General features: G+C 39.4%; 1 protein-coding gene across 2 annotated transcripts in view; it reads right to left on the bottom strand.

Annotated features, from left to right (window-relative positions):
- ptch1 (patched 1) overlaps window positions 1–3,794 on the bottom strand; it is a 62,235-nt gene extending 58,441 nt beyond the window's left edge. For both annotated transcript variants that reach the window (XM_044111887.1, XM_044111886.1), the window contains exons 1-2: window positions 3,198–3,794; window positions 1,103–1,295 (exon numbers count right to left, since the gene is read on the bottom strand). In XM_044111887.1, the coding sequence (XP_043967822.1) occupies window positions 1,103–1,295; window positions 3,198–3,368 (364 nt within the window). In that variant the 5' untranslated portion in view covers window positions 3,369–3,794. The remainder of the gene's footprint in view (window positions 1–1,102; window positions 1,296–3,197) is intronic.
- Between the last annotated feature and the right edge of the window lie 9,917 nt (window positions 3,795–13,711).

The raw sequence follows: 13,711 nt of genomic DNA, 5'->3' as shown, positions 1-13,711 counted from the left end.
CACACAATTTTTAAAAATGACAGGAAATGTTTATTTTGCCTAAAAAAATATTAAGATGCTAGATTGAACAGATTTCTTCTGGCAGCTAAAATGCATTTTCTATCCCTCTGCCATAACATTCAGCATTTCCTGCAACGCCCTCTCGCCCCGGTCCTCCTGACCATGGTTCTGGCATGTGAAAACTGTGTGATCCTCTGAGTACAATCAGGAATGTGTTTGAAGAGGCTACTTTCTGCACAAACCGTGATCCAACTGCGCCTGCGCAATGCCTTAGAAAACTTCTGTCTCTCAGACCCCTGCAGCAGCGCGCAAGAATGGCTAGGCCTGCTAACCCAGGAGAAGAGGTCGAGAGTCCATCCGCTTTGATGCTTAAGCTTAAAAAACCGTGGATTGTTTTCACATAAAAAAAAGAATGTAAGAATAGTATAAAGGTACAAAAATGTATGTGTAAAATATTGTTTTATTTATTCAAACACACAGTTCATTTCCAAATAACAGATTCTGTCTTTTCATTCATGACTGGAACAGCCAACTTGAGCCATATGTACAGGAATGCAGATCAAAGAGGGAGAAAAAAAACTCAGCCTCATGCCTTTACCCCCAAAGAACCACCCATGCATACACTCACTTTCCCTCTTTTAAATTTCTTCATTTGCCTAAATTCTTTAAAAGAAAACAAGAAGACTGAGTGACACTTCCACCATAGCTCCTGTCCGCGCTCTGCTATTTCCCTGCAGCCAGAAACAAATCTTTTTGGAAAGTTGAGAGCTGTCCAAAACAGGACCACACACACAGCCTCTGAGCCTTCAACTGCTGGGGGCTGGCTCTCACACACACCAACACATACACACACTCACAAAATGGCGGCTTTGGCAAAAATTTCCTCAACTCCAAGGGCTGCTTATGAGCCTAATTACAACCTTCTTCACGGGTGACGTTATTGTTACCTCTTGCAAATCTAACACAGTTTTGCTCTGCCACTTTCCAAGACACATACTTTAAACAATTCTCCTAAAAAGTCTTTATAGCTTGGTATTTTCATGCATACACTCAAGAAACTGTGCAACTTAACAAAAAAGCCAATAACCAAACATCGTCTTACCTTCCACCCAGAGTTTCTCCACGTCCGTTTCCAGATTAGCTGCCCTTAAACCCACGGCAAAAGCTCCAAAAATCATAAGGCCCACAACCAAAAACTTTCCACAGTTCTTTTGTATGTAACAGCCGAGCCTGAATAAAAATCTCTGGAACTTCGCTCTCAGCCACAGAGGTGCTTTCCTCCCAGTCGCCTTCCCCTGTGATAAGACAAGAGAATAAGTTACTGTCAGTGAAAGCAAACCGATTACACTTACCTGACCAGATAAAGCCATTGGAATACAGAGAAAGAGGCTATTTATACACATGATGTGCATAAAGTAACACATTTTACCCTTCAGAAACACACCTGAGGGGAAGTTAACGTTGAGTAAAGATGCACCAATCAGGCTTTTTCAGGCCAATACAAAAGTGGGGGTTTTTTTCTAAGAACTTTAACATATAGAAGCAGAAAAGAAAGATCAGTTTTAGAAAAATATCATATTGTGGTATCTGACCTGCTGATCACAGATCAGAGGCGATCAATGAAAAACTGATTACCTCAATTTTTCTGAGGTGAACATACAAACGGAAACCATACGTTGGCATAATCTGATTTCTAATCCATTGATGAGCACAACTCTAGTCATTGGGATTCAATTTGATAATGGACGTGAATGGATTTCTGAACAATAAATCCCTTTATTGTCCCATCCAGGAACATACATTTCTGGTTTATTGGCTATACATAGAGTGCTGTCATTTCACAGCTGCAATAATAAGCTATGAATAGAGTGAAACTGAAGAGTTTGAAACATTTACCTCCATCCAAAGTCAATGGAGGTAAATGATGGGAAAGAACTGTCAGCCAGGCCTGCATCATTTTATGAAGATCTGCAATTGCATACAAATTGGTGTCCACCCAGGGTATGTTCAACTCTTAGCCTACTATACAGAAATGGTTGACTCCAATAAATAATATCTAACAAGACATTATTTTTGGTCTACTCAAGGGTAATAATCTATTGTATTGTACAAACGTAGACTATACTTAATAACTGATTATTTTTTGTCCATAAATCTTAACTATACTTTACTAGAACAAAGAAAAAAAGTACTTCATCTTTTTGTATCCAATTTATGTACTGAGTACAAAAATATCTGTTTTCTGATTCTGAATGGAAGTAGACTTCTGAGTGAATGTCAATGCATGACTATAGGAATATAATTTCCAGACAAATACTGCATCCAGTAACTTTTGTGATTCCAATATTGAACACACTGATTCTGTGATTAGATGTATTGTGCAGCTCTACTGTCAACTTATAGTGATAAGTCTGTGGGGTTTTGACTTAATCTCTTTAGCCATTTATTTATTCCTTTAAAAGCCAAACTCAACAGGAGTTTTATATCTGAGAGCTTGAAACTTCAGTTATAAATACATGGCAGATATCCCACTGCACAGAGACTATTGTATTCTAAAGGGAAGCAGTCTATGAACTGTCCCTGGGGTGGCTTTCACTTCCACCATTGCACGCCCCACACATCAATAGGTGATATTAAATACCCTGAAGAGTGCATGTGGTTAAAACCCACAAATACCACCACACACGTTCACACACACACACACACACAGACATGCAGACAACCCCTCTCCCTGTGGAGCTGGCCGTGTGTTCCGGTCTGCATGGGGAGTGGAGAAGCCAACACAAGAGAGAGTGAGTGCGTGCGTGTGTGTGGGTGTGGGGGGTTACTGGCAATATTTGTGAACGGAAGAGAACAGCCACATGGATTTTCAGAAGACTCATCCGAGTTGAGATACCTGTCAGAAAACTATACGTACAGCTGTCTTTCCAATGTATAGGATAAGATGCAATGTTTTTGCCATGTGCGTTATTAGTTTGGATGCAGTAGTTTCTGTATTGATAAACACAACAAGAAGCTTGTTTCACATGCGTTTGAAATAAAAACGAGCATTTTTTTCCTTATCATGTCCATGCTTTCAAGCACGTCTTGTTATCTCGTTGTGACTGGACATAAAGTTTGGCCACTTTACCCCTCAGTAAATACAATGAAACAGGCACCACGCAGCTCTCCTGTAGTGAAACATGAGACATAAGCACCTCTGATATTTGCTCCAGAGCGAAGCTCGCATCGCAGTAACTCGGCCGCTGCAAATACTCCAAATCCAGCGGTGTGCCGCGGGTATAGTCCCCCCTGTTCCTCTGCCTTATCCTCGGCCGATCGGGGTCTCTGTTTTCCTGCTCGAAGGGCGCATTAGCAGCCGAGGCCATGTTGCGGGGACTGCGAGGTGGTTACCGTTTCCCACTTTATAGTATTTCCCCGAAAGCGTGTAGCGATATCCCGAGGCGACAGAGTATCACTCGTGGAGACCTCACACCCGTGAAGTGGGACTTCATACTCCTGTTGGAGACGGCGAGTCAAAGTCTGCGCCTTCCATCCCAACATTTCGTGATCCGGAGGTCTCCGCCGCTCTCACCGCTTTCACCTTGTCTCTTAAAAAAATGTTGAAAAGGGGGGAAAAAAGAAAAGAAAAGGAAAAACAGAAAGTTTCTCTCAAAAAGCGAGGCGCGCAAAGGGATTCCCACACACAAGTGGTCGGGTATGAAAGCTCGATGGTCGCAGCATTCTGCTGAGATCTATGTGGTCTTCCCCTGGGCCGCGCGTCACGGCCAACTCTGAGATTCAATAGAAGAGGGAGAAAAAGACCTCTCTCCGTTTGGAGGCAGAGAAAGGAGGAGGGGTGAGAAAAAAAGACTCTAGATCCCGCCTCTGGGGCTGTCAGATCGCAGGACTTTCTTGCATCTGATTGGTTCCAGAAGGGCAAAAATTACTCAGCAAACACGACTATTATTAGCTGCTTAGCAACAGCTCACTAAAGTAGAGAGACCACCCAGGTGGATGGACCTCGTGTGTGCATCTCCGACTTCAGGGGGTGGGGACGGTGGGGTTCTCCGAGAGCGGAACCTCTCGATGCGGTCAAGTTTCTGCACAGCGGTCCGTTGCAGGAGGAGGGAAGCGTTTCCACTGGATGAGATCTCAAGTCAGAGAAGTCCCGAACCTGTGCGTCGGAGGAGAGCCGAGGAATGTCAGAAGTGAAGTTTTTAACTCCCCACCCCTCACTGCCTTAACCATTATGGTTGTTGAGCCTCAGATTACAGTGGTTCAAGGGGAGGCCCGATACCCTTTGGTTATAAAACTGTGGCTAAGTACCACTGGTTGTACTTGAGCAATCCTTTAGTAGGTATTTTTAGCAGAAGTCAGTTTGATATGAGTGATGTGGCTCTCCCCTCAGGGCGGCATGGCCTGCGGCATGCCGTGTAAAAACGAATAAATAAATACATAAATAAATAAATAGGAAAAATAGTCATTTAAGAGAATAAAAATATTTGCACAAAAATTAGTTTTCTATTGCTCATTTGCATTTCCAGTGATGGTTGCCTTCTCTTTGTTCTCAAAAGTCAAATTTTCAGTGCTCCCAATCAGGAATACAAACAATATTCAGGATATATGCTGAATGTGTGAAGCCCATGGAGCAACTGCGCATTTAGAATCCTATATGATTAGGCAAATCTGAACTGTAGTGAAGCTTATCTATATAAAGAACTGTTAAGCCCTTTTAACAATTTGAATCTCTAAACCAATAGACTGTGCAGTTTTGCTTTTGTCCCATGCCAATATACCTCACTATGGCTAAAATGCTCAACCTTGGTTTAATTTTACCACAACACATAGTACATACTGTTGGGACATTTCAAAGAAAAAACTGATGTCTTGCCAACTTATATCATGGAGATTAATTACTCATATATCACATTTATTGTACAGCTAGTCCTCATTAGCCTACAGCTCTTCTATTTTTCTTCTTCTCTTTTCATCAACTTTAGAGTGACATCTGTAATTTTGTGGTAGCTCCATTGATGTTACAAATTGTGTGATAAGCTCAATAATTTATCTTTCCCATTTTAATTTTTTTTCCTCACCAGAATTTTCTGCTACAATACAACAATAGAAGAACTACCCGAGTAGCACAGGAGAATAGCTGCAGGAACTGGAATCCAGTGGCATTTGCATAAATAGAGTAGACTTGGACAGGACCACCAGACGCCACTCCTTACAATGTTGACCTGCTGCCGGTGTGACTGGTTTCATAGAAAAAAATAGGGACATGTTCTTTTGAGATGCTGCTGAAACTATAGGTGTGTGTTGCAATAAATCCAGAAATGTATAAATTTCTCCAAAAAAATTCTAGAAACTTCCTTCTGATTAAGCAGCTGTGAAAATAAGGGATTGTCAAGTAATCATTTTTTGATGATTGATCAAAGTGGGTGAGTCATTGTTTTTTTTTTACTTACTTATGCAAAACTTCTCTTACAAGTCCTTTCTGCTTCCTAAGTTTCCCTCCGCTAATTTTGGGGAAACCTAAAATCTCTCCAAAATTTTAAGTTTCCCCAACAACTATCTATGTATCTGAAGACTAAGGAGTCTTCAGATACATAGAGCCATCTCCTTCTTGTATTTTACCTGCTTTTAAAATCATCCCTTGCAGCACCTATCTTCAGCTGTGACTCTGCTTAGCTGCTCTACTTTGCTCTCCAGGTATAAAGTCTGGGAAAAAATAGCCACCTGCTTTGAGAAGTTACAAGCTACAGCACGTCTTATACCACATTCAAGCCACTCATCTCTGGAGTCATGTGGACTTCCCTCAACCACTCACTTCTAAGAACAATCTCTGATCTGGGGTTTGAATATGGGTCTGAAAATTAAGCTTAACCATGACTTCCTAAGCATTTTCGTCTTGCGAACACTAAAGATAAGATTCACCCAGGGAGTTTTAATTTAGTGCTCAAAAAATACTAGCTCTAATAAACCAGATAAAAATGCATTTTTTTTTATTGAAGCTATCAAAGTTTTCTTATTTATAAGACTGTTGTATTGGATTTTGAGGTCAGGTTGATGAGAATATTGACATAAATTACATCAAAATTTAAAAGTAACTGGCTAAAGCAGTTCTCCATTTATTTCTTTAAGCCTATCAGTGTCTTTATAAAAATGTATACTGTACAAAAATATTTTAATGGTCCCACACATGAGTGGGAGAATGCTTTACAACAAAAACTAAGCTATGCTGCAATGCCCCCTAATGACAATGAACTGAAGTTTGACTTTGTGGGGTAAGACATTACTGGAAACAAGAGTCATAACTCCTGGACCATATCTGTGGGCTAGACGTATACATGTTGTTTTCCTGACAGTACAACGCCATAGGGCTCAATAAAAGTGCCGTGGGTCATTGTGGAAAATGGTTCTCTTCTTTGAGCTCTGTAGTGTAAAGGCAGTAAAGATATGCCTGTAAAATTGCTCTGGGAGATTATATTGCGAGCATCTGTGTGAACTAATGAAACACGTGTGCACATAGGATGCCAACACACCCTTGACCAAACACAAGGATTTTTTTTTTGGGGGGGGGGTTTGTTTTGTTTTTTCATTAACAGTTATGGGCTAATATAAATTACTTGAGCCAGGAAAAAAAATACTAATTGATTAATAATTAGACCTCTTAAAATCTCATCCAACCTTAGGCAATAAGGGAACTTATTGCCTAAGGTTACTTACTATCTTGTGCCATTAACTGATATCATAGTTGGCTGAACATACAGCACAAAGAGTCACTGTCAAATATTACACATTAGCTGTATTGTCACATTGCATGAACTGTGCCTGGGTGAGCCCCTCCTTCAGTACCCTACAAAACACAAGCACCCAGTGACTTTTCTACAAAAATTCTTAACATGCAACTTAACAAGAACAGTGTAAACTAAATAATATTTACCTAATAGTAATTCACCTGAACAGATAGATTTATTTCAGTAATATTTTGGAGGAAACAAACTGCCAAACACATCGGTGGTGTTGGATTCTCTACTTGTAAAATAGTCTATTATTTTCTATTTATCATCCTGCAATAGCAATGTTTCAGCCAATGTTCCAAGACTTGACAGTGAGCAATCCATGATTTTAGTCCAGTGATCTGTTCTGGCTCAAGACAGAACATCACATCATCTTTAATGTGTGCTGACGCATCGATGGTGGGGTTGAGCAGGCAGTCCTCCTGAACTGTCCACTCCCAAATTTTAGATGTAGTCTCCAGGGCCAGAGCCAATCGGGTGCACTCGATTCATCTTTTTCTTGGGTACGTTAGCTTTGTACTGCTTATGTATCATGTCATGTGTTACACAGATAAGTATATTGTTATTATGATTATTATGACTATGGTTTTAATAGTTAACCATTACAATTGAATTCATCAAGAATTCAAGATTTTTTTTTGGTACCCTCTACATACTCTTGGTTCCCTTGGTGCAGTGCTTTATCCTTGTGGGCATTGCATCGGCACTGGTCATCAATGATAAACCTCGCTTTGTGGAAGTAAGCACTGATAGCTTGGAGGATAGAGTTTCAATCCCTACGCAGAGATCATCTTCAATGAGGACAAGCCTTGCTTTTCCTCTGAGGGAGATACCACCCCACACTGCCTCAACCAAAAGTGTTTGGCACCGGCAGAGAGGATTTAGCAAGTTTTTTATGGGCACAACCCACATACTCAGCACTGCTGCTCTACCCACAAATGAGTTTTCCTTACAAATGTAGCACCATTCAGTGGCAAATAAATTGGATTTCCAACTGCATTAGACTTGTTGCCAAGAAGCAGTGTTAGCTCAAGAGAAACGACAACCCAAACACAAACCTTTGTATTTTTCTGCTAAGATTAGTAGGAAAACCCAATGTATTTGCAACTGCAACCAGATTTCTGAATATGTATCTTTTGGCTCCAAAGATTTTGAAAGTTTCCTTGAATATGACTGTTGATTGGTATCCAGCGCTCTTCCATGGCCGCATGGAGGAAGGAGATGACGTGCTTCATTAGGAAGCACGAGCATTAGTCGGTCGGGCATTGATCCAGGAATGACTTCATCTGCCTATCACCCTCTTTGACCTCTGGTGGGGGCCCTTCACACCCTACAAGGCTGGTCCACTGGCTAGCTGCCATGAGGAGAAGTGGAAAAAAAAAACCCTCTCTGAGTTCATTCGCCTATTTATGATTTGCAGGTGGATTATAGTTCAAAGCAGAACTGTGGCAACACAATATGTCAACTTCAAAAACCGATTCAGATTTTTTTTATCTTGTTCACTGTCATGCTTAAAGGGCCGATATATAAAAACGTGCTTCGCAGGAATAATTTTTAAATTGTACTCGCGTCCTCCTGTTGCTGCATCAACACTATTCAAAATCCATATTTTAATGGATTCTTGAATTAAATTCTGAGTGCCAGTGTTTGCCAGTGAACTCATTCAGACCATCAGCGGTCTGATGGCGATCAGTCTGCTGTAAATCATCTCAAGCCAGACGTGAAGAGAAAAAGAAACAGAGAGGCCGAAAGCTGAAAAATGTGAGCAAGAGAATGCAAACAAAGCACACATTTTTATTGAAAACAAATGCGCTCAAGATCCCAATTAAGTAAGAATGTCCTCTCTCTCTTTTCCTGTCTCCCCCTCATCCCAATAACAACACAATGAAGGAAAAAAAAAGAGTGAGAGATCATTTGTGCCAAAAGTGTGATCTTATATATTTTATTTATAGAAAGAAGCGCAGTGTTTTTACCAAGCAATACTTATGCTAAGAAATGCATCACCATACCACATTAAAAATAGTAATCTATGTGCATACATGTATGCTTTTACTGCTTTGTGCTTTTCATGGTTTAAAGGAAAATACTGAGCAATTTCAAAATAATGTTATTAGTCTAGCTAGGCATATGAAGTCCATAGAGCATTACAGGGGGTGTAAAAACACCTGCCAAATAAATTCACTTTTTCTTCTGTTGCTTTCTTTCTTTGGTTGAAATACTAGCCTAGTCTTTCATCATAAAGTTAGCATGCATGGGTTCTCTCTGGGTACCGCATCTTCCTCCTAAAGTTAAAAAAACATAAGAGTGATAGTGCTTTTATGCTTTTTTGTCCTATGTGTCTCTGTGTTCCCCTGGGATTTTCTGGCATAGTTTTGCCCATTGACTGCTGGAAACAGGCACCAGCCCTCCTGCAAGTCTGGAAGCACAAGTGTGTATGTTCTATAGGACATGGACTGATGGACAGTTTGACTATTTTTCCTCATCTCTGAGGAACAAAATGTGTTGCAGGTACTGAGGAAATCTCTATCAAACATAAGTATAAATTTGAACTACACAAGTGACAACTACTTCTTTCAAGCTCAGAAACACTTATCCACTGTTGTAAGGCATCAACTCCTTGTCAGAGTTATGTGGTAATCATTTAATCTACAAGCTGTTTTCTTCATTCAGGCAGATCAAACGTTCACCATATTTGTAAAGCAAACTGATTTTGCAATTCAAGCCACTCTCAACTATCCACGCCCACTTATGTTGTATTCTACTGTCTTGTTTTTTACGCTCTCTGAGATATTTCTGGAATAAACAAGAATTCAGGGAAACAACCTTGACCTTTTCATAAGCTGACTTATTTTGAACCTCCTGTGTTCTTCAGAGTTTCAGAAACACTCTCCACATTCCTGTCTGGGTTGTCAGTCAAGGCGGGGATATCAAGCCCACATTACTACAGAATCTCCACTGCATTTAACAGTAGAAATGAGGTAAAAGGATTAAAAGCTTCTTTATTCTTATTTTCAAGCAAAAGCCAAACTATTGCTTAGTATCCCTGTGACCAAAAGACAGATCTGGAATATCGGCTTCCTGAAATGAGCGTATTTCAGAAGGGTGACTGGCCTCAGCCATAGAAGATAGGGTAAAAAAAATTATTCTGGTGACCTGTATGTAAACCCTCAAGATAAGTACCTTTTTAGATAATATATTAATTATAGATAGGTAAAAAGGTTTTTTGAAGCAAAATTTGTGTAAGATTTAGTTTCAGTACCTTTGTGTGCTGCACTGTGGCAAAGTTGTTAGCACTGTTGCCTTGCTCCAAGAATGTTATGTGTAGAAACCCATTTTAGGGATCTAAAGATTCCTTGTAAAATATAACCTGACAGAAATCTGAGCTGCATCCAACACTTGGAGCATTAAGAAACCAACTTGATTTTGCCAAATTTCTGCCTCCTCTATGGAGTCAAACCTCCATCGGGAACAAAAATGCAATTTTTGTAGTAGAAAAGAATAGTTGTAAAAAACCTTAGTATAAGCTCATCTCTAAACAGAAATTTCACATTACCTCCAGTGGTATGGGCAAGCTATGAAGCCACCCCTTCTGCTCTGCAGTCAGCCCAGCTGGTGGGGGCTGAGTGCCTGTGAAGGCCTACAGGGATGTTTATGTTTGAGCTCATGATTGTCTTCAATCATACACCAAACTGTTTGACAGGTCACAGCACTTCCTGGCCTCTGTTTACCTCTCCCAATTTCTGAGAGGCTTTGTGCGCACAATCAGAGCAGCTCTGCAAAGATCCAAGAGGGCTATTTCACTTTTTCCCCATGAGCAGCAACACAGCGATGCAGACCAAACATATAGTAAATGCTTATGTTTGACTGCCTCAATCAGCAAAGGTAAACTCTCCAGTGGAAAATGCAGGCCAGATTTGTAACATATGTTTCTTTTTGAAAATTGTTCACCTGATTTAAGCCCCTTGTTGACTCACAGAAAACGTGCATGCATTTTTCACGTTGTTCTAACTCAGAAATTAATTTGCAACGTTTCCAGTTGGCATGTTTGGTGCATTTTGCATCAAATGGTACGAACATTTAGGTCCTATTAGCCCCATTCTGATTTAATGCAGAAGTTCCCTCATTGTTTGGCTGACATTTATGGTGAGATCTGGAATAGACAAAGTTACTGCTGGCAGGTATTTAGACAAGCTAGTGGTCTGGACCTTGGAACTGGCCTGTGAAGTTGTAATTTTTGGAAACAAGTTCAGCCTCCAATGTTAACAGGAAACTTGTGCTGCCCTGAATGTATACACATGGCCTCAACAAATAAGCAATATAATACAATATCAATGCTGTGGCTCCATGGAAATCTGAGGTCCAAAAGAGGAAAAAGGATACTAACCGAATCTCCCTGTAAAACACAGAGAGCAGCCAGATAGATGAAGTGTGCCTCTGAACACATTCCTTCGTATCAGTTGTTAAGGGAAAAGGGAAAATCTGAGTCACAAATTTACACTCTCAAACAAATAGCTATAGTAACTTGCAAAAGTACTTATATCCCAAGGACTGTTTTATATTTTGTGATATTGCAACCACAAACTTCACTAGACTTTATTGGGATTGTATGTGATAGACTAACGCAAAGTAGAAAACTAAAATAATATATGGGTTTTAAAATGTTTTACAAATAAACATCTGGTGTACATTTGTATTGAGCTCCATTGAGTCAACACCTTTCACCGCAATTACAGCTTCAAGTTATTTGTGCCATATTTTTACCTGCTTTAAACATCTAGATTTGAACTGTTTGCTCAAGTACTCAAGTACGATGGAACTATGTAGAAAATTTGACAGGGATGTTAAGAGTGGGACACGGTAGCAAAGTAAAACTCGTCAATGTTGGGTATGAATAAAAACTAAAATCTTTTACTTGCAAAAAAAAGCAGTCCACTTATAGGAGGCTGAGATGTACTGAATTAAAATGACAGAGTGAAAGGGTGATCTTGTTTGAACTTATTCAACTAGTTTTGAGTTTAGTGCCGTTTAATTAAATTAATTAATTAATTTACTATAATGTTGAATTCCTGTGGTTAATAAGCTAGTGTATATTTGAGGGAAGTTATATTTATTTATTCTATGCATGTGTGGGTAAATCACTTAATTAAAAAATAAATAAATAATGCTCTTAAGCCATTTTCAGCTCTTCTTTTGTTTGATGCATATTAGTTACAACTTTCTAAACATAACAAGGATTGGAATGGAAATGTGACTTTCCACGCTCTTATACAGGCCAAGTTTGTGAAGTGCATAACAAACAGTGGTCATATCCATAGATTTTACACCTGACTTCTCTGCAGCTCCTCCAGAGTAACTCTTCGCCTCCTGAAGATTGTATAAGGCTTTCACAGTAATACAAATGTACGCTACAGTTTTCAGACTTTTATTTGTATAATTTTCTTTTGAAAATCATATATAATTATTTTGTTCCGCATTATCTTGTGTTGGTCTACTTTATGAAGTCTCAGTACCATTTTCTTGAGTGGGTTGGTTGTACTCTTCCAGTCTAATGTCTGGAATCCTTCACATTTAGGCTGCTCACTGTTACCTTGGTGGAAGGTTTGCTTACTTTTATTAAAGTGAGGGTGGGTGTCTGTGGTAGGCCTGTTGGAAAAAGTGATACACTCAAAGGTAAGCACTTAATAAGCTGTCCAGACCTCCTATTCAGTCATGTCTGAGCCACAGCAGGAACTGTTACCTTCCTTGGTGGAATTTACACTCATAAACAAGCAGCATCAACCTTTATAAGCAGGAATTTTCCCGACACTGCAGGTCGTAGAGTTTTACCTTCCTTTCCTTGTTCAAAGAAAGATTTCTCCAGAGAATTAAAATGTCCTTTGAGATCAATTCAAGTATTTCTGAATTGAAATTTATAATATATATATATTTCGAACAATATTGATCTCCCTCAAGAACTTATTTTAAAAAATCTTTAAGCAACTTCAGGGGCTACTTCATTTTACTGGTAGATGTTTACAGTTTAAAGACATGAATTAATGAGGATAAAGGGGTTTTTGGAATACCTGAACTCCTCTGAGGTGCATCTAATTGCATAATTAACCTGCAATTAAAGGATTTTGTGTATGCTTCTATAAAAACCACTAAGCTGCATTTCTGGGTTTCACATTAAGTCTAACAACAATCAGACTGAATGTGTGTATTGCTGGAAAAAAATGTATTTAAAGCAACACATTTTTGGTGTTCTAAAATGACCTGAGAAGTAAATCTAATATTCAAGTCTGAAAAAAAAAAATCAATTCTCTCTGACAGCCTTGCAATACACAGTGGACTAGGATAGCATGCTATTGATAGCTCTTCTGAGATATATTAAGTCTTCTTACATGGATGTCAATGCCTGTAAATGCTTCACTTATGGTGTTTGTGCCAGCTGCGTTGAAATTGAGGTATTTTGTCAAATGACAACATTTTTCCTGGAAAATATGGTTACATTTTATACCATAAAGATACATTCATAAAACAAGGTCAAAAACAAAACAAACAATAACAACAGCTTTGAAATGGTAGACATGTTTCATAAATTGTTGCTCCATTGGTGAAGCACGTCAGTACAAAAGGGTTTTTTTTTTTTAACATGCTGCCTTCAACCAAGTCAGATTCAGACCATGGTTTTTAACAGCCTTGTATGGGTGCCTAACATGCATTAGCATCACCTGCAGCCAAAACCAAAATTTTTCTGCCTCATCAAAGTACCATCATCGTCATCTGCTTGTTTTCCCCAAAGTACTATGAGGTCATAGCTTAAGAGGCCAATTAACCACAACACTAAATCTAAAACAGCTCCAGAAATGGTTATGGCAGGAAAAAGAATGATGCTTTCTGACTGCTTTCTTGGATATCCTTGCCTATGCCACAATAATATCGCTCCT

Source organism: Gambusia affinis, linkage group LG03, assembly GCF_019740435.1.
Source record: "Gambusia affinis linkage group LG03, SWU_Gaff_1.0, whole genome shotgun sequence".
NCBI lineage: Eukaryota > Metazoa > Chordata > Actinopteri > Cyprinodontiformes > Poeciliidae > Gambusia > Gambusia affinis.
Note: the sequence above shows the minus strand (reverse complement) of the source record. Positions and strands in the feature narration are given on the sequence as shown.